Genomic DNA, 17,520 nt, shown 5'->3' on the forward strand with positions numbered 1-17,520 from the left:
AACGAAACACCACAGCGCACCGGCGGCCGAAGCATTTTGATCAGGTTTCCTAGCGAGCTGGGTCCTGGTGCAGAAGTCGTCGTACCTAAATAAATCCAAAGCGAACCAAATTCCAAAACAAGTGACACGGTCTAACAGGGGTGAGCTACCTGGGCAATTGACCATGAAATCGAAGGTAACCTTCATATATCGCCCCTTTCTTGTAGTATATACAGGATCTTGTAGCTCTGATGAGTGGATCGGCGGAAAAAGGCTTGGCGGCGTAATTTTTTCTTGTCCTACCGAGTCCTCGAAAGCTGTCTTGAACCTGTTAACCTCCATCTCACTGTTCATCTTTTTAGGTGTAGGCCCTCTGCACTTCTGATATCCCACAGCCTAATTGACTCTTTGCAAAATGCCTCGCGAGGGCAAAAAGCGGGGGAGGAGGCAGCAGGAAAAGGCGGGCAAGCGATCCGCTAAACGCCTCAAAATCGGCCATTCCCGCGATGAAGAGATCCCAAGTGAATTTGTGGTGGAGGGCGACGCTGGAGATGACTTCATCGGCTTCGATGTTCAGAGACCGCCTGGAATGCAGGAGCCAACAGAAGACACACAGTTTCATGGGCTCCTAACTCCCGAAGAACAAGAATACTACGCAAACGTCAACGCCAAAATCGTCGCGAATGATTTCGATTCACCAGAAGACCGCGCAATCTTCATCGAGGCAGTGCACAGCGAGACTGAAGGCAAGGAAATGAAGGTTGCATCTAGCCAATCTTGCTCTCGATATCTAGAGAAGATCATTATGTTGTCCACTCCTGAACAGATGCGGCATCTTTTCAGCAAGTTCCTCGGAAATCTCACCTACCTTGTGCGACATCGGTTTGGGAGTCATTGCTGTGAGACGCTGTTTCTACAAGCAGCGAGACACGTGGAAAGGGAGCCCCGGGCAGAGGATACGGCCGGTACTGGATTGCCATCCATGGAGCCTCTCTTCCTACATGCCGCAGAAGAGCTTGAGCCAAATATGGGTTTTCTCCTCACTGACAGATTCGCTTCCCACACCATCCGCGTCTTGCTCCTCATCCTATCGGGCCTGCCATTAGACGATGATTCGATCCAGGCCATGGTCGCCAGCCGAAAGAAGGAAAAGCTCAAAGCACCCATGGAGAAAGGGACCGAGACATCTGAGAGCAAACGGATTGTGCCGAAGACATTCCGCAACGCTCTGGACAAACTTATCAGTAGCGCTATTTCGGCATTGGACACCACCTATTTGAGAGCCTTAGCTACACATCCGACCGGCAATCCTGTCTTGCAGTTACTTCTGCGTGTCGAACTCTCGGCATCCGGCAGGAACCAGGCAGCAGAGGAGGACTCGGTCCTTCGAAAACTGCTCCCAGACCAAGAGCTGGAGGAAGATTCTCAAAGTGCTAAATTCATCATTGGGTTGATCTATGATCCTACTGGCTCTCATTTGGTCGAGATTCTAGTCGAGCAACTTCCCGGCAAAGTATTCAAGAAGCTGTACAAGAATGTCCTGACGCCACGGCTCGGGAGCATGTCTAAAAATGATACAGCAAGCTATGTGGCAATGAGGATTCTTGAACGGTTGGGTAAAGATGACCTAGCCGAAGCGAAAAAGTTGATCTTGGCTGAGCTGCCGGTCCTCATCTCTCGCCGAAGGACTGGCCTGATTAGAGTCCTGATCGAGCGATGTGCTTTGCGAGGCGTCGATCCGCAAGATATTTCGGATGTGATCAAGTCAGAATACAAGAGCGACGGAGGGGAGTTTCTTCCTAATCTTCTCGGATTTAGGTCGACAGAGGTGCAAGAGCAAACTCAGGATAACGATGCGACCAAGGACACAGAAACTTCGACACCCAAGACTGATGTCCACGCCTCACTATTGGCTCAGACAATGCTACAAACTCCAAAGACATGTACCCTTGTCCAGGACAGCATGTTGGCACTGGACACCAAAATGCTGATGGCAATGGCACGAGATCCAGTTTCCTCGCGCGTCGTTCAATGTGCCCTGTCTCCGACAGAATCCAACATGCATTTTAGACGAGAATTCATCCCTCGTTTCTACGGACACATCGGCACCCTATCGCAAGACCTTAGTGGCTCTTATGTGGCAGATGCCCTATGGACAGCCACGGACCGGCTTCATTTCATGAAAGAGCGTCTAGCTGGAGAGCTCGTCAGCAATGAAAGCCAACTTCGAGAGTCGCCCTTTGGCCGAAATGTTTGGAAGAACTGGGCGATGGATCTGTATCATCGACGGCCTGGGGAGTGGCGCGCTCTGGCAAAGGGGCCCGGGCAGAGTCACGCACCAGCTGTGCCTCTGAAGGAAGCATCTGGGCCAGGGAGGAAGAAGACGCCGATTGAGCTTGCAAGAGAGAGGCATTCCCGAAAGTCGAATTCGCACAGCATGAAGGGCAGTCGTGCTTCAGCAACATCCGCCAACGCTGTTGTTCGAACAAATGCCTTGACTTGAGGGACGAGGCAAAACGGATATGAACAGAGCGTACGGAGTATTACTTGCAAGAGGCCGGAATGCTTCTGAGTTACCCCTGTCCTCAGCCTTGTCTCCACCGAGTTGCGTCATCCGGAGAAGCACGCCACCAGCGTTGTTGAGGAGAATTTTACTCTGGTGGCCCAATTACAACTTCTACGCTGACTCTGCCTTGACTATCAGTTCTTCAAATATATATCGGGTAGATTGCTTTGATTGATTAGATGTTCGCGGTTGTTTATTTGCTCCTCTGGACCTTGAGCGATCGTGTGTGGGTGTTTTCTTTTCGGCATATGGATTGGTATAAGTTGGGTGAGCATGTCTGACCATCCGCTCGAAGGCAGCGTCAACGGCTTGACATCAAGCAATGCACTACACAGTAACCGTCTTTCACAGGTGTCCAATGGCATAAAAGGTGGCAGCGTCGACGATGCTTTTATGTCTCGAGCTGATGAGTTACAAAACCTCCTCGCCTCAGTTCTTGGTCGGCTCATCCCCTTTATTCGACAAGCCGAATCGGAGCGCAAAGCACATCAACTTCGTCAGCCCGTATCTACATCTTCCATCCTTGAGCCACATTCTCCTTCAGAGTTGCTCTCCATCCTGACGTCAAACGGGACTCTGTCCCTGCCAGATCGGGGCACTGGCCCACATGGCCTCGTCAATTCGCTATCTTCAATATTGAAGTATAGCGTCAACACCTCTGCCCCCGGTTTTCTTGACAAGCTATACTCCGCCCCTTTACCTCCCGGAATAGCGGCGGATTTGATTCTCAGCGTCCTCAACACAAATGTACATGTTTACCAGGTTTCCCCTGTGCTCTCACTCATCGAGACCCACGTGACGAAAGCCCTTGCGGCGACGTTCGGCTTCTTGGGGCCGAGAGCCGGAGGAATCAATGTTCAAGGGGGGAGTGCGAGCAATATGACCAGCATCGTTATTGCGCGGAACACACTCTTTCCGGATACGAAACAGTCAGGGAATCATGCTGGAGGAAGACAATTGGTGATGTTCACTTCCGAGCATGGACATTACAGTATTGAGAAGGCTGCGCAACAATGTGGCTTTGGGGCGGAAAGTGTCATTCCCGTCCCTGTTCATCCATCATCTGGAGAGATGGATCCCGAGGCATTGGAGTCTCTGATTGTGAGAGAAAAGAGCCGGGGTAAAACGCCATTCTATGTCAATGCCACTGCCGGAACGACGGTGCTGGGATCGTTCGATCCATTCCCTGCTGTTGCACAGATTGCCGGAAAACACGGGTTATGGATGCACATCGACGGCGCTTGGGGCGGAAGCCTTGTCTTTTCTGACAGTCTCCGCCATACAAGATTAAAAGGGTGTGAGCTTGCAGACAGCATTGCCGTCAATCCGCACAAGATGCTAGGTGTACCAGTGACGTGCAGCTTCCTGTTGCTCAAGGATCTCAAAAATGCTCATACGGCGAACACGCTCCGAGCGGGATACCTGTTCCACGACGGCAATGAAGACGAGCTACAGGCTGAACAACAGGAATTGAACGGCCATGACCGACTCGAATCGTCCGACGAAGATTGGGCCGCTCCAGACGATCTCGCCGATCTCACACTCCAGTGTGGACGCCGGGGAGATAGCCTGAAACTCTTTCTCTCCTGGCAATACTACGGAACACTGGGGTACACGTCCAAGGTTGAAACCGCGTATTCGACCGCTTGTTACCTGGCAGACCTCGTGGACCAGAGTCCAGACCTGCTGCTGGTGAGCACGAACCCTCCGCCGTGTCTGCAGGTGTGCTTCTACTTCGCCCCGGGTGGCAAAATGCTCTGTGATAGTCCTACCATCGGCAATGACGATGCCCAGGGTTACGGCAGCAACGGGGAAGACAAGGACATAGACGTAGTCATGGACAGACGAAGCAAGGCCAGCAAGCGCAACTCGGCCGTCACAAGCCGGATAGCGCGGTCGCTGGTCTCTCGGGGCTTCATGGTCGACTATGCCCCTGCGCTGAGCCACGAGGTCGAAATGGGCTCCTTCGTCCGCGCCGTGGTGAATATCTCCACCACCAGGGAGACGGTACGCCGGTTGGTAGAAGAAGTGCGATCTTGCGGCCGCGAGGAAATATCTAGAGCCTGGTCGTCTTGATAGAATTTTTGGCCCGCGTTGCCGAAGAAAGATACACATATACACGTATTCCGCAGAGGTTTTCATTGAGTAGAATCGAGCCCCTGCCACCCTCCCCCTTTCCTCCCCCTTCCTCTCTGTCTAAGTAATCTTGACGCCTTGAACAGCGCGCGGGCTCTGCTAGAGCGGAGACACAATTGCAACAACCTAAGGAGGAAACAAGGAGGAGGAGGAGGAGGAGGAGGAGAAGGAGAAGAAGAAGTGGACATTAGGCAGTTGTGATACCGACTATAAGCCAGAGAGAGAGACTACGAAAAGGTAAGTGATAGATTTATCTATATATGTATATAGTTAGCGAGAGCGGTGTATCCATGTCCTAAGGAAGATAACCAACTACACTAGCTCTGCGGCGCAGAGGGCTTTGACGGAGTGAGGCTCAGCCTGAACATAGGTCGATACGGGCTCACGAAGAGTAGGGTTTTAGTTTTCGTTTGCACGACTTTCGATGCTGGAAGGGCGGCTTGGTAAAGACAGAGGAACCGCAGGTAGGGAGGAAAAGGCGGTGACCTCATTAGAAGGCGGCAAGAGAAGCTATCGGTGCATGTACAGGGAGGGATCTGCTGTGCACCGACTGTGCAAGGCTGCGCGAAGCTGGGAAGCCAGCCGTGCGTGCCTCGTGCCAGGGAAGCAAGCAGAGAGCAGCGAAGGAAGCGAAGCCGAAAACATCTCCACAATACACAGAGCCTTCAGGATCATCACACGACAGTATCCGCACGTCTTTTTAACAGCCCAAATTGTGGTCTCCTTGTCCAAACAGTTCCAGGCATCTCCGATTCCAGGATGGACGAGAGAAGGGTTGCGCCGAAGACACCTTGTGTCTATCCGGTCGTGTCTGCTTTGAAACAAACATTGGCCCTTCAGAACACCAGACGCTGGCTGGATTCGGTACCACTCACTGCTTCGAGGAATTTAGCCAGAACAGCCTCACTGCTGCTAATCAAGCCTTGGAACGCCCTTGCTCGTGCCCGCAAAACCCTTCTTTCCCAAATCGCAAAAAAAAATGACCAAATGGCATTGCTATCGTCGTCGTTGTTCTTCGTTTCCACATAGACTTCTATCTTTTGTCCCGGGTTATGCACCTTCACTTCCAAATTCGGATGTCCAGTCTGCGTTCTTCTTCAAGTCATCTGCAGACACTGTTGGTCTGCTTGCCTTTATGGCGCGGATAAAGTCCTTCACCGTTAACGCCGGTTCGAGCAGTTTTTCCGAGTCAACCTCCACCCACGTCATTTCCTTTGCTCCAGGGTCACCAGGGGAGCAGGGAGTGAGTTTCTCAACGCCGTCCACAATGACCTGATTTCCGCCAAGGGCAATTATTAGCAGCTCGTTCTCGTAGCGGCAGGGCCTCCGGAGGTGGTCGAACTTACCTTCTTGTAATGCGTGGCTGTCTGGATCTTTCTCACAGGCTGCATCAACGCATCTTGCACCGCAATGCTGATATCGCTCCCCGAATACCCTTCGCTCAAATCTGCCAGAGCCTTATAGTCCGCCTGGGTCATCTCGCACTTCGTATCTCCGACAGCGAGCTCAAACATTCGCATTCTTGCGGGTTTGTCAGGTAAAGAGATGTGTACCCTTCGCTGGAAACGTCGGCGAATGGCGGCGTCTAGCTGCCAGGGGATATTTGTTGCGCCCAGGATCAAGACACCACGAGAATCTTTCCCCACTCCGTCCATTTGGACGAGAAGCTCGGTTTTGATACGTCTTGACGCTTCGGATTCGCCTTCCCCTCGAGGTCCGCACAAGGCGTCGACCTCATCAATGAAGATGATGGCCGGCTTGTTTTCTCTTGCCATATTGAAAAGTTGTTTGACCAGTCGTTCTGACTCACCCATCCATTTACTCACCAGGTCGGACGAACTCACACTGAAAAACGTGCTGTTCGCCTCTGTCGCCACAGCCTTCGCGAGGTATGATTTACCCGTCCCCGGAGGACCGTAAAGTAATATTCCTCTCCACGGTTGTCGCTTGCCCTGGAACAGGTGAGGAAATTTGATGGGTAAGATGACTGCCTCCTTCAATGCTTCTTTTGCGCCGTCTAGACCGGCGACGTCCTCCCATTTCACATTTGGTTTGTCCGTCAAGATCGCGCCCATTAATTGCCCACGGAGTTTCTTAGAATCTGCATCTTCTTCGTCTTTGTCTCCTGCTTCGCCTTTGCCCGCACCGTTGACAGCTTTCCCATTAACTCCCATGGCAGCTGGCTTTTTGCGATTACTCGAATCGTTCGCCTGAATGTGGGCTTTCAGTTTCTCTGCTCGGTCCATATATTCTCCTGCCTTTGCCCGGATCATTTCCTTTGACTTTGGATTCTTTTCCCATTTTAGGGCAAGCATGAAGAGTTCGAGGGCGGCATAGTATTGTTGGTAGGCTTGTTCGTAGGAGCCGGTGGTGTCAAGCTCAATGGCTTTCTTTACCGTGTCGATGGCGCGGCCGAGAAAGTCGGTGTTTGACATGCTGGGTAGTGAAGCTTTGAAGCTGGACACCTAGAGAGGACCAGACGGAGGACAAGGGTGATCGTGGAGGTACCCCGACCAGATACAGTGGAAGTAAACAAGCGCCGAGATGCTCTAAATAACCGCCTTCGGGGCCGCAACGGAGAGGAATGAAAACGGTCTGCCCAGCAGGTCCAGCACAGCTATATCGGGAGTCTAGAAATCGGGGGTCGGAAGTAAGTTGCGCGAGACTTGGAATTTTGGGAGATTGTAGTCTTCCAAGTAGCAAAGGTGAAGGAGAGACGGAGACGGAGACTCGAGAGGCTGCACCGGCATTTGCCCCGCGAAAGCGCCCTGCGCGCTAGAACGGTTTCCCACTCTTGCCCATTCCAGGCATGTACAAATCCGTTACAAATCTTCTAGTCACCATCAGATTCTCTTCGCTACCGGCCCGCCATGGAAGACGACCGAAGTAAGTTGCAGGCCTTATCTGAAGCTCTGCAGAAATTCCAAGATGGTCGGTAACAGATATTCTCGGGCACGTTATATCTCTTCTTCTAACATTCGGCCATAGACCTCCAGACCGCGGTAGAAGCACGTCAAAAACTCGAAGCGCAGCAGCAAGAAAACAAGGCGGTCCACAAAGAATTTACGTCGTTAGACGACGATGCCGGGATTTACAAGCTCGTGGGCCCGGTTTTGCTGAAGCAGGACAAGACAGAAGCTGTCAATGCGGTCGACGGCCGGCTCGAATTCATCACAAAGGAAATAACCAGGACTGAAGCCAGGATCAAGGAGCTGCAGGAAGGGAGCGAAAAGAAGAGAGTCGAGCTGCTGCAGCTTCAACAAAAGATACAAATGGCCGCGCAAGGGCAGGGTGCAGGATGAGGAAAACACCGAAGCCATGCCATGGAGCACGCATTCGCCACTGGAACAGTCGTCTAACAAGAATATGACGGATTTGAGCTCGCATTCTATCTACTATCCTTTCATTAGCACCCTTGCACAACCGATTTTCGGCATCACACACTCTGCGGGCGGCCGAATCAATCCATGCTCTTTGTGAGATAGGCACCATGACCGCCGTATGATCATCTTCAATGGGAGTCTGGACATCTCGGGAGCTGGTCCTGATGCTGGGTTGAGACCTTCTGCTGTCGAAGTCTACTCAAGACCATATGCACCAAAACATTCTTCAAAATCCCCTCCCCTGGTCCTTGCCTCTAACTGCCTCATCGGTAATCCTAGGAAGGAGTCATCGTGGGTACTTGGGGATGAAGTGGAGCATCAACTCGAAAGGGCACGAGTAGACCTGCTGGAGATTTTTGACCGCTGTTGCGCTGGTGATTTTGCCGATGGCAACCCCAAGCAGCACCTTTCAAGAGGATTTTTGAAAATTTGGGTGCCGCCCTCGATAACAAGACTGCGCGTGGGCTGGGAGATCGGTCATTCACAAAAGCGCTCGTATGGGTGCTGCAGCAGCTTGCGCACGAGTCGGACCGCTTCACAACCAAGCAGCTCTTGTCTAGCATCGAGGAGGCGCCGGAGTTCAGGGCTATAGGCTAGGAATCTCTCTGCTCTCCTCCCGGTCAAAATCCTCCGCCGTTGAGACTCTCTTCCTCAGCACAAACACGGGAAACTCTCTTCACCACCCAACGACGACAACTTTTACCGACGAGCCGAGCTTAACGCAATACCGGAGTCAAATCACGGCGGTTGCCCTCGCTTGGACGGTATCGGGACGGTGGACGTCTCCTGTATGTCGTCTACAGGTTCGTCTCCAGAGTAGGGCTATGCGCTTGCATTCCTGAGTCGATTCCTTCCTTTGCGTACTTGTGCCTCCGCTGCTTATACGTTGCTTGCTTCGGCCACGGTCTTTGTGAAGGACGGACCGTGGAACCCGACTGTTACCGATATCTACATGTACAATATATGTGGTAGCAGTCCCTTTGGGGGCTAGCCTGTTCAGCCGTTTCCAGCAGCCTCTTCTCTGAAAAGTACGTGCCAGTCTTCACTATTACTTGATCCACTGCAACGGAGCCTTGGCAGAACTATCAGGCAGCCCCTTGCTGAGAGCTGTCTCGAGTGACACGGGCGTTGCTGCCCAGAAAGCCGTGTAGCCATACCCGTTTGCGCCTTGCAGGTTTGGAGGACGGCTTGATGGATGGTCTCACCAAGCCGGCCTGCAAAGATATCTCCTCTTTATCGATATAACTACGTTGACGGCCTTCATATTCCGGTTAAGGCGCACTCACACTCTGTCCTGACCACGAACACCTTTGTCTCCAGTCCTTGTTGACATTGCAGACTTCGCCGCCATGAACGGTGACCACGCTGTTCAGATACCGAAACGCAAACATCAATCCTTGACCAGACAAGTCTTCCTCCGAGCCCGGACGACATGTCGCACGTGCACACACACGCAGACGTAGAGGAGAGGAGCTTAAGTAGATAAGTCTCGCGTATCGCCATGTAGCGCCAGGTAAATGCATTGGTTCAAGAACATAGGCTCGCCGATCCTGCCATCGTCAGGCTGAGCAGGCCTACTGACACGGTCCTCTATAGACAAAAGAGAAAGGGTGTTGTCGTCGGCTGAGAGGAGGACATGTTCCCATTCTGATTCCCCCTCTTGCTTTCCAGCCTTGCCCCCCCCCCCCTCCAAACCCGGAGGGCCTTTCAGCCTCGTCTTGTTCCAGCGTGCAAGGCTGCCTCCACCCCCCTACGTGTACTTCTATCTCCCTTCCCACATTACCCGAGAACTCTTCGCAGAAGCCTTGTTGTGTCTGGGACATTTATGCTTTGATCTATTTGTGTGTCTGTCCGTTCGGCTGCCTGACTTTGATCGATTGATTGTTCATTGGGTCAGGTGCCTATCTCGACCGTTCTCGGGAAATAGCCGTGCGCTGCGGGTGGGCTGGGCTGGCAGGGAGGGCTATATAACTTCACAACAGAGCGGAAAGATGTCTTTCTTGAGCTGGATTAATTAAAACCCTAATTTCTCTTCCTTTAGTTTATCGCGAGTAAGACAAAGAGCTAAGTACCGGAGCAAGTAAACCTCATCACAATAGTCTAAGTCGCCCCGTGCGGCGCCATCACCTTGGTTCAATCATTCGCCTTTTCGCCCAAGATCTCGTCGTTGCCTCGTCGGCCTCCATGTCTATGTCCATGTCGGACTCGTTGGCCTTTCGTTTATCCACCACCTGGGGTTTGGGTCGCACTACCACCTTTGTCGTCTTAAAAGGGCCACACCCACTTCCTGATCTCCTCGGGGTCGATGCCCTCGTTGAAGGCCGCGGTGCGGTATTTGATCTGGGAGCTGAGCAGCTTCTCGCGCGCGCTAGCGCCCTTGTTTCCGAGCTCGGGCATCCTGTCCAGCGCCTCGATCGCCAGGCTGAAGCGGTCGGCGCGGTTGCGGATGGCGAGCTCGAGCGGCGTGTCGATGTTGCCCTTCTCGTTGTAGCCGCGCACGTGCAGGTTGGCCTGGCTCGGTCGCTGGGCCGTCAGGCGGTGGATCAACCAGGGGTAGGAGTGGAAGTTGAAGATGACGGGTCGGTTGGGCGTGAAGATGGCCTCGAATTCTCGCTGCGACATGCCGTGCGGGTGGTCGTGGTCCGGGATCAGTTTGAAGAGGTCCACCACGTTGACGAAGCGGATCTTCAGCTCGGGAATGTATTCGCGCAGCAAGGCTGTCGCGGCCAGCGCTTCCATGGTCGGCACGTCGCCGCAGGATGCCATGACGACGTCAGGCTCTTGGCCTTGATCATTGGACGCCCAGTCCCAGATGCCGGCGCCCTTTGTGCAGTGCTCAATGGCTGCCTCCATGTCCAGGTATTGCAAGTGGTTCTGCTTGTCGGCGACAATGACGTTGACGTAGTTGCTGCTTCGGAAGCAGTGGTCCATGACCGACAGCAGACAGTTTCCGTCCGGTGGCAAGTAGATACGCACGACTTCGGGGGATTTGTTGCACACGACGTCCAAGAAGCCCGGGTCTTGATGGGTGAAGCCATTGTGGTCTTGACGCCAGACTGTTGCCGTCAACAAGATGTTGAGAGACGCAATCTTGGCACGCCATTCGACTTCGAGGCACTTCTCAATCCACTTGCAGTGCTGGTTGACCATTGAATCGATGATATGGATGAAAGGTTCGTAACTGTTGAGCATGCCGTGGCGTCCAGACAGCAGGTAGCCTTCGAGCCAACCTTCAACGGTGTGTTCGCTGAGCATTTCCATGACGCGGCCATCGAAGGCCAGGTTGCCGCCGTCCTCGTCTTCTTCAAAATATTCACCCATCCACACCTTCTTGCCAGCCTCGTAGACGCCGGCAAGTTTGTTCGATTCGGTCTCGTCAGGTCCGAAAAGACGGAAGTTGTGCGGGTTCTTCGCGACGATGTCTCGCAAGAAAATCGCCATGTTCGACATGCTTGGCGCCTCTGTGATGCCACCTTTCTCGACTGCCAGCTTGTAGTCACGGAAGTCGGGCATGAGCAAGGGCTTCTTCAAGAGTCCACCGTTCGCAACAGGGTTGGCGCTCATCCGCCTATTGCCATCTGGAACAAGCTTCTTTAAAGCTGGGATCAGTTTGCCGTCTTCGCCAAAATACTTCTCGGGGTTATAGCTCTTCATCCACTGTTCAAGGAGTTTCAGGTGTTCCGAGCTCGACGCAACATCTGGGAGGGGAATCTGATGGGCTCGCCAGAACCCTTCGAGGTAGTGACCATCCACCGTTCGTGGTGCTGTCCAGCCCTTGGGGCTTCGCAGGACGATCATGGGCCACAGGGGTCGGAACGCCTTTCCTGATTCGCGTGCTTTCTTCTGATGAGCTCGAATCTCCAAGACGCATTTCTCCAAGGTAGCAGACATTGCCTGGTGCATGCTCAGAGGATCGCTTCCTTCAACGAAGTACGGGGTCCATCCGTAACCGATGAACAGCGCTTCCAGCTCCCTGTGGCTGATACGGGCGAGAATGGTGGGATTGTTGATCTTGTAGCCATTGAGATGAAGAACGGGGAGGACGGCGCCATCAGTGATGGGGTTGAGGAATTTGGTGCTGTGCCAGCTGGTGGCCAAAGGACCAGTCTCGGACTCACCATCGCCGACCATGGTCAAGGCGATCAAATCGGGATGGTCGAAAACGGTTCCGAAAGCATGTGAAATGCTGTAGCCGAGCTCACCTGGCCAGAGTGTCAGTGGCACCAGCAGGGATATCGTGGGTCAGTTCCTCACCTCCTTCGTGCAAACTGCCAGGTGTCTCGGGGGTAGCATGACTGCCGATGCCCCCAGGGAAGGAGAATTGCTTGAAGAATTTCCGCATGCCTTCTTCGTCTTCGGATTTGTCCGGGTAAACTTCGCTATAGACCCCCTCCAGATAGGCCTGCGAAATCACGGCGGGGGCTCCATGGCCCGGGCCCGAGATGAAGATGACATCGAGATCATACTTTTTGATCAGGCGGTTCATGTTGACATAGGTGAAGACTTGGCCGGCGTCAGAACCCCAGTGTCCGAGGAGTCTGGCTTTCAGATGTTCGACCTTGAGAGGCTCCTTGAGGAGGGCATTTTTTCTGAGATAAAGCATGCCAAGGCAGAGATAGAGACTGGCTCGCATGTAGTCATCCTGGAGCTTCAACTCCTCACTGCCGAGGGGCTCGCCCTTGACCGTAGAGCGGGCCTTGCCAAAGGGCGAGATGCTCTCGGCGGAGACATCTTGTGTGGACGCCATGGCTGAAGAGAAGAAGAAGAAGAAGAGGTAGAAGAGGGAGAAGCAGGCTGCAATTGATTCAAAGTAGGAAATCTATCAGAGAGGGGGGAGAGGAAGGGGGTGGTAGAAAGTGAGTTTGTGGTGAGAAAAGACTGAGGTTGAAGTGACGCCAGACGGAAGTGAGGACAGGATTATATATACGACGAACGAGTCAATTGATGATGATCCCAATTACTACCTACTTGGTATCAAAACCCAATGCATCATGACAACCACGAACGAGGAACCCGCTCGTAACGGACGGCGGCAGGCACCGTGTCCTCATTCATTGCTAATCTAATCGGCGGCGGTCGAGAAGCATGGCGATGGGGATGAGCGACATCTTTTTACCATACACCCTCCTCCATGCTCCATTCTCGGCTACAGGCTCCAGTTATGCAGCATATCGGTTGCATTCAATGCGAGCAGCTCAACCCCTGCACGTGGCCGAACAAGGTTACAAGTGAGTTGGGCGCCATGAGTGATCCGAAGCATCTGCAGCAGATGCTGGGGGAGCCTGCATCGTGAGCAAAGCTGACTGTTTTTTCCCGACAGCTCCTTGGGTTTAAAGAGGGGTTTGCGAGCGGCGACGAAGGCGGCGATGCATGAAGCTCGGGGGGCAGCTTCTCGCCAGTCCAGCCAATGGAGAAGATGATGGAGCCAACAGCTGGCCAGATCTGCACCCTTTTGCAGGGTTGGGACAAGGGCACCATGCCGCTGACATGATGTGATGGTAATTGGATGGGCCAAGAGAAATAATTCAACATCAGGAGATGCACAACGACGCCCAGCATCGACATGTGAGGATTTTGTTCGATGCGGCGGGTGTCCACCCTCCACCAGGTTTGTCGGGTGGTGTGAGGAAGCCATCATCAGAGCCCGCATCAGGTATAGCGGTATTGAAGTCCGGCTGCGGAATCCCTGAATACGGCTGCAAACGCGTTGCTCTCGGCTGTCCGGACTCTAGTGTCGCGCCCCCCCCTGACCACCGATTGACTTTCATCAGCCTATTTCTCGCGGAGGAGAAGAAGAGAATCGACATCCCGGCGATATCCACGAGAGAACGAGAGAAGGCCACGAGAGAAGGCCACGAGAGAAGGCCACGAGAGAAGGCCATGAGGACGAAGAGCTGGTTATCGGACTTGTTTCCCCTAGGTATGGTGCACCAGAGGAAGAAAACAGAAAGAAAAATCCCGCAGCGCGCGTAGGGTCGAAGAGAGCAGATGCCAATGCCACTCTATCTATCTCAATCCCAAGGTCTCGACTCGCAAGGCTGGATGGATCCAATTCGTGCTCCCATCTGGCACGCTTTATCTCGCTCTGTTATCTCTTCAGTTCCGTCCCGCAAGCCCACCATCATGACCAGCTCATCCAGTCCGAAGACTGTAATCCGCACAGACAAGCTCCCATCCTTCTACTGGATACTCGTTGATGAACTCATCCCAGGTGGTTCCAAGTGTTGGATCTGCTTATCCCAGATCTACCCAATCTCGAGGCCCAGGACAGGCTAACCGTCTTATGCAAGGTTGCCGGGACCTGCGTCAATCGAGTCTTTTAACGAAAGTATCCGTGTCCTGATCCGACACGATGAAGAGCTGCTTTGCATGTGGCGGATACAGCCGTTCGATCTCATCTGATCCATCCTGGTGCCGTACGGGGTATCGAGTCAGGGGTGGCTTTACCGAGGAGATCTGGCACGGACGTGCCTTGAGGAGGGGGTCCCATCTGGAGTGGAAACGACAAATCGTTGTGCTGCAAGAGCCGATGAAAATGACGGCCTTTCTATTGGCCAGGTCGAGACGCTTGGTCTCGTGCGTGATGGCTGATCTTGGCTTACACCCAGCAGGTGAGGATGTGAGTACTTTCCTTGGGAGATGTTTCTTGCAACCGGAAAATCAACTGCAGAAAGGGGGTTTGCCGTCTGTGTCTTGGCCAAGAGGCTGCGAGTGCAAAATGCTGACCCATATCTAACTTGGTTGCCATGTCTTGGGCGATTGGGCCGCCCTAGGCCTGTATCTACAAGTGCGTTTCTTCCACAACTCTTGGATGGAAGGGGCCGTTGATTATCCAATGATCAGTGATTGTGAAGGTGCCTGTGGACGTGGCACTCTTAAAATGCTTGGACCGGTTCCCTTTATCATTTGTCTTCCTTGTGGGTGGGTTGTTGGTGTTCTGAGCTCCAGATCTGGTCACTTCTCTGACGAAGAGTTTGGCCTCAAGGGCCTGGATGGCTTTGATCTCACTGCTGGATGTCTCAGTCGGCAGTGGATGAAGGCCTCAATGACTATGAGAATTGTGAGTTCCTCTCGCGCAAGAAATGTGATGCATTCAGTGCCGCCCGAATGTCTGATGAACCATTGACGGGGTGTTTGTCGTCCGTCACCTGTTCTGCCATCTCTTCCACCACCTCTTCCCGCAACATGCGAGCTCGATCATTGCAGCCAATGCTTACTCAGACCTGAAATCGAAAACGGTTCGGCTGTCTCTAACAAAGCGCGCGAGAGGCTCTTATCCGAATTTGCTCAGCCTCGGATCAAGATGGTGAGGCTATGATGATGTGGGTTAATCGACAGACATCCCTGGTCATTCGAGCGACGAGCTGTCTATCGTGACGTCTCGAGTGTGCGGAAGAGGAAGGGGAGACGATATTCGATGCTGAGGCTGCACGCTGAGCATCTGCTTCTGCTTTGGCCACAGACAGCCTTGGAATGGAAGAGTTGGTTGAAGGTGCATATCTCTCTTGCCTGATCAGGAACTGAGTGTTGGGATGTGTGACTGTGGCTGCGGGGTGATTTGGCTGATTTGGCTGATTTGGCTGATTTGCCCAGCGGAGTTGCGCACCCACCGCGTCGCTATCAAATCAACCGCTCGTTCACTCACTCAATCAACCCCTCAGACTGCGACTCTCTCTCCCTCTCTTGCCTTTCTCGTCTTATCACAAACACCTCGCAGAACCCCTGACAGGTGCCTTGCCGCGTCCACTGTGTCTTACTCGTGACTGTAGGTATATAACATCCATCTTGACCCTCTCTTACCAAGGTAACTCGTTCCATCTATCTTGTCCTCGTGCTCCAGATCCTGCATCTCCTTGCCTTGTCTAACCAACCTCACCGCCGTCACCATGTCTACAACTACTACTACTACTACCTTCACCCAGGTGCTTTCTACCACTCCTTCTTCCGAGCCCCAATACTATGGAAAGCTCCGCTACATCCCACAGGGCCAGACACCCACCCCGTCTCCTCACAACTTCCATCTCCCTGCTATGGCCGAGTTCGGGGACGTCCGACTCCAACCTCTCATAGACATGCGCCCCGTCCCAACCATCTCCGAACTGCCCAATGCAAAGGAAGGCACTGCCCAGCTCGACACCCACGGCTTCGCTGCCATCCGTCACCCTACAACCATGAATGCCGCCCCTTACACCCGCGCGAGCTGGAATGACCCCAACCTGCTCAAGGAGCTCTACGTCCCTGAGACGGAAGAGATGGTCAAACAAGTCACGGGCGCAAAGACCGTCATCACCGAAGCTCTTCTGCTTCGCAGCGCCATATGGTCCGAGGCAGACGCTCTCGCGACACATGCCGGCCACGGGGACCAGAAAGAAGCAGAGCAGCCGCAAGAGAAGTCACAAGAGGAGAAGGAACTCGAACTTGGCTTCCCGCAGTTCATCGGTTTCTCTCCGCGACACGGCGGCGCCAGTCCCGCCCCGAAAGTCCATCTTGACTACGCGCCCAACGGTGCACGGACCCACTTGAGAAAATATCATCCCACAATGACAGCCACTGCGCAGCCTATCATCGACGCCGAGGAGAAGCTGTTAGCCCAGGGTAAGTCGCTGAGAGAAGAGTACGCGTCCTCGGGCCTGGGACCTCGCTGGGCGCTGTACTCCATCTGGCGACCCTTGAAACGCGTGCGCCGCGATCCCCTCGCGCTGGGCGACGCACGCACGTTCCTGCAGAGCGACTACGTCCCCGTCGTGGTGAAGACCCCCAACCTCGGCATCTCCCCAGACTCGAAAGAAACGCACGACACGGAATCATACCTTGCCCGATGGTCGCCGGGCCAGAAATGGTACTTTATCAGCCAACAAGAGCCCGAGGAGGCGTTGGTGATTGGCCTCTTCGACAGCGATCGGGACAAGGAGACCGTCGCCGCAGGTGGCACCTTGCACTCCAGCGTCGACCTGCCGGGCACCGAGGACGAGGAGCCGAGGGAGAGTCTGGAGTTGAGATGCCTGGCCATCTGGTAAGGTCAAGCGCCGTGTTAAGAGGAGGGTGCGGGTTGACACATATAAATATGCTTACATAGACTTGTCAATATTTGGAGCAATGCAATGCGAGTACCAAACTTATGTGGATGTCAGAAGAAGAGTGGCAGAAAGCCACTGTGGCATAGTAGAATATTCACATATACACACGCGCATATATCTGAAATCTGTATGTTGTTCCTACATACATATTTCATGTCCATTGGTGAAACGATGTGCGGAGTAGACTTTGACGGATCTGACGTATTCGGTGCTGTTTTTGAGTACACGGAGCATCTATGTAGTTATCTACCTTAGTGGGTAGTTTATTCAGCCGTATCCCTATCCCAGGCAAGCAGGCAAGCAGGCAGGCAGGCAGTCTGTCTATGCTGCGCTGCTTCGCGCCGCCTCGCGCCGCCTCCTCTTTGTGTCTGTATCCTGC

General features: G+C 53.5%; 6 protein-coding genes across 6 annotated transcripts; 4 read left to right on the plus strand and 2 right to left on the minus strand.

The window, feature by feature from the left end:
* Positions 1-394: 394 nt before the first annotated feature.
* On the plus strand, positions 395-2,482 carry A1O5_03531 (uncharacterized protein; the record flags this gene model as incomplete). Its single annotated transcript, XM_007744142.1, has 1 exon — positions 395-2,482. One exon carries the CDS (start codon positions 395-397, stop codon positions 2,480-2,482), a length of 2,088 nt encoding a protein of 695 aa, XP_007742332.1.
* A 336-nt stretch (positions 2,483-2,818) lies between these two features.
* A1O5_03532 (glutamate decarboxylase) lies at positions 2,819-4,621 on the plus strand (the record flags this gene model as incomplete). Its single annotated transcript, XM_007744143.1, has 1 exon — positions 2,819-4,621. One exon carries the CDS (start codon positions 2,819-2,821, stop codon positions 4,619-4,621), a length of 1,803 nt encoding a protein of 600 aa, XP_007742333.1.
* Positions 4,622-5,731: 1,110 nt separating this feature from the next.
* Positions 5,732-7,116, minus strand: A1O5_03533 (vacuolar protein sorting-associated protein 4; the record flags this gene model as incomplete). The annotated part of the gene is made up of 2 exons (XM_007744144.1): positions 5,732-5,953; positions 6,028-7,116. The coding sequence occupies 2 exons, from the start codon at positions 7,114-7,116 to the stop codon at positions 5,732-5,734; spliced, it is 1,311 nt and encodes a 436-aa protein (XP_007742334.1).
* A 435-nt stretch (positions 7,117-7,551) lies between these two features.
* On the plus strand, positions 7,552-7,983 carry A1O5_03534 (prefoldin beta subunit; the record flags this gene model as incomplete). Its single annotated transcript, XM_007744145.1, has 2 exons — positions 7,552-7,612; positions 7,670-7,983. The coding sequence occupies 2 exons, from the start codon at positions 7,552-7,554 to the stop codon at positions 7,981-7,983; spliced, it is 375 nt and encodes a 124-aa protein (XP_007742335.1).
* Positions 7,984-10,329: 2,346 nt separating this feature from the next.
* A1O5_03535 (phosphoketolase 1) lies at positions 10,330-12,811 on the minus strand (the record flags this gene model as incomplete). The annotated part of the gene is made up of 2 exons (XM_007744146.1): positions 10,330-12,266; positions 12,319-12,811. The coding sequence occupies 2 exons, from the start codon at positions 12,809-12,811 to the stop codon at positions 10,330-10,332; spliced, it is 2,430 nt and encodes an 809-aa protein (XP_007742336.1).
* A 3,139-nt stretch (positions 12,812-15,950) lies between these two features.
* Positions 15,951-17,081, plus strand: A1O5_03536 (uncharacterized protein; the record flags this gene model as incomplete). The annotated part of the gene is made up of 1 exon (XM_007744147.1): positions 15,951-17,081. One exon carries the CDS (start codon positions 15,951-15,953, stop codon positions 17,079-17,081), a length of 1,131 nt encoding a protein of 376 aa, XP_007742337.1.
* Between the last annotated feature and the right edge of the window lie 439 nt (positions 17,082-17,520).

This window comes from Cladophialophora psammophila (genome assembly GCF_000585535.1).
Source record: "Cladophialophora psammophila CBS 110553 chromosome Unknown aczJe-supercont1.4, whole genome shotgun sequence".
Classification (NCBI taxonomy): Eukaryota; Fungi; Ascomycota; class Eurotiomycetes; order Chaetothyriales; family Herpotrichiellaceae; genus Cladophialophora; species Cladophialophora psammophila.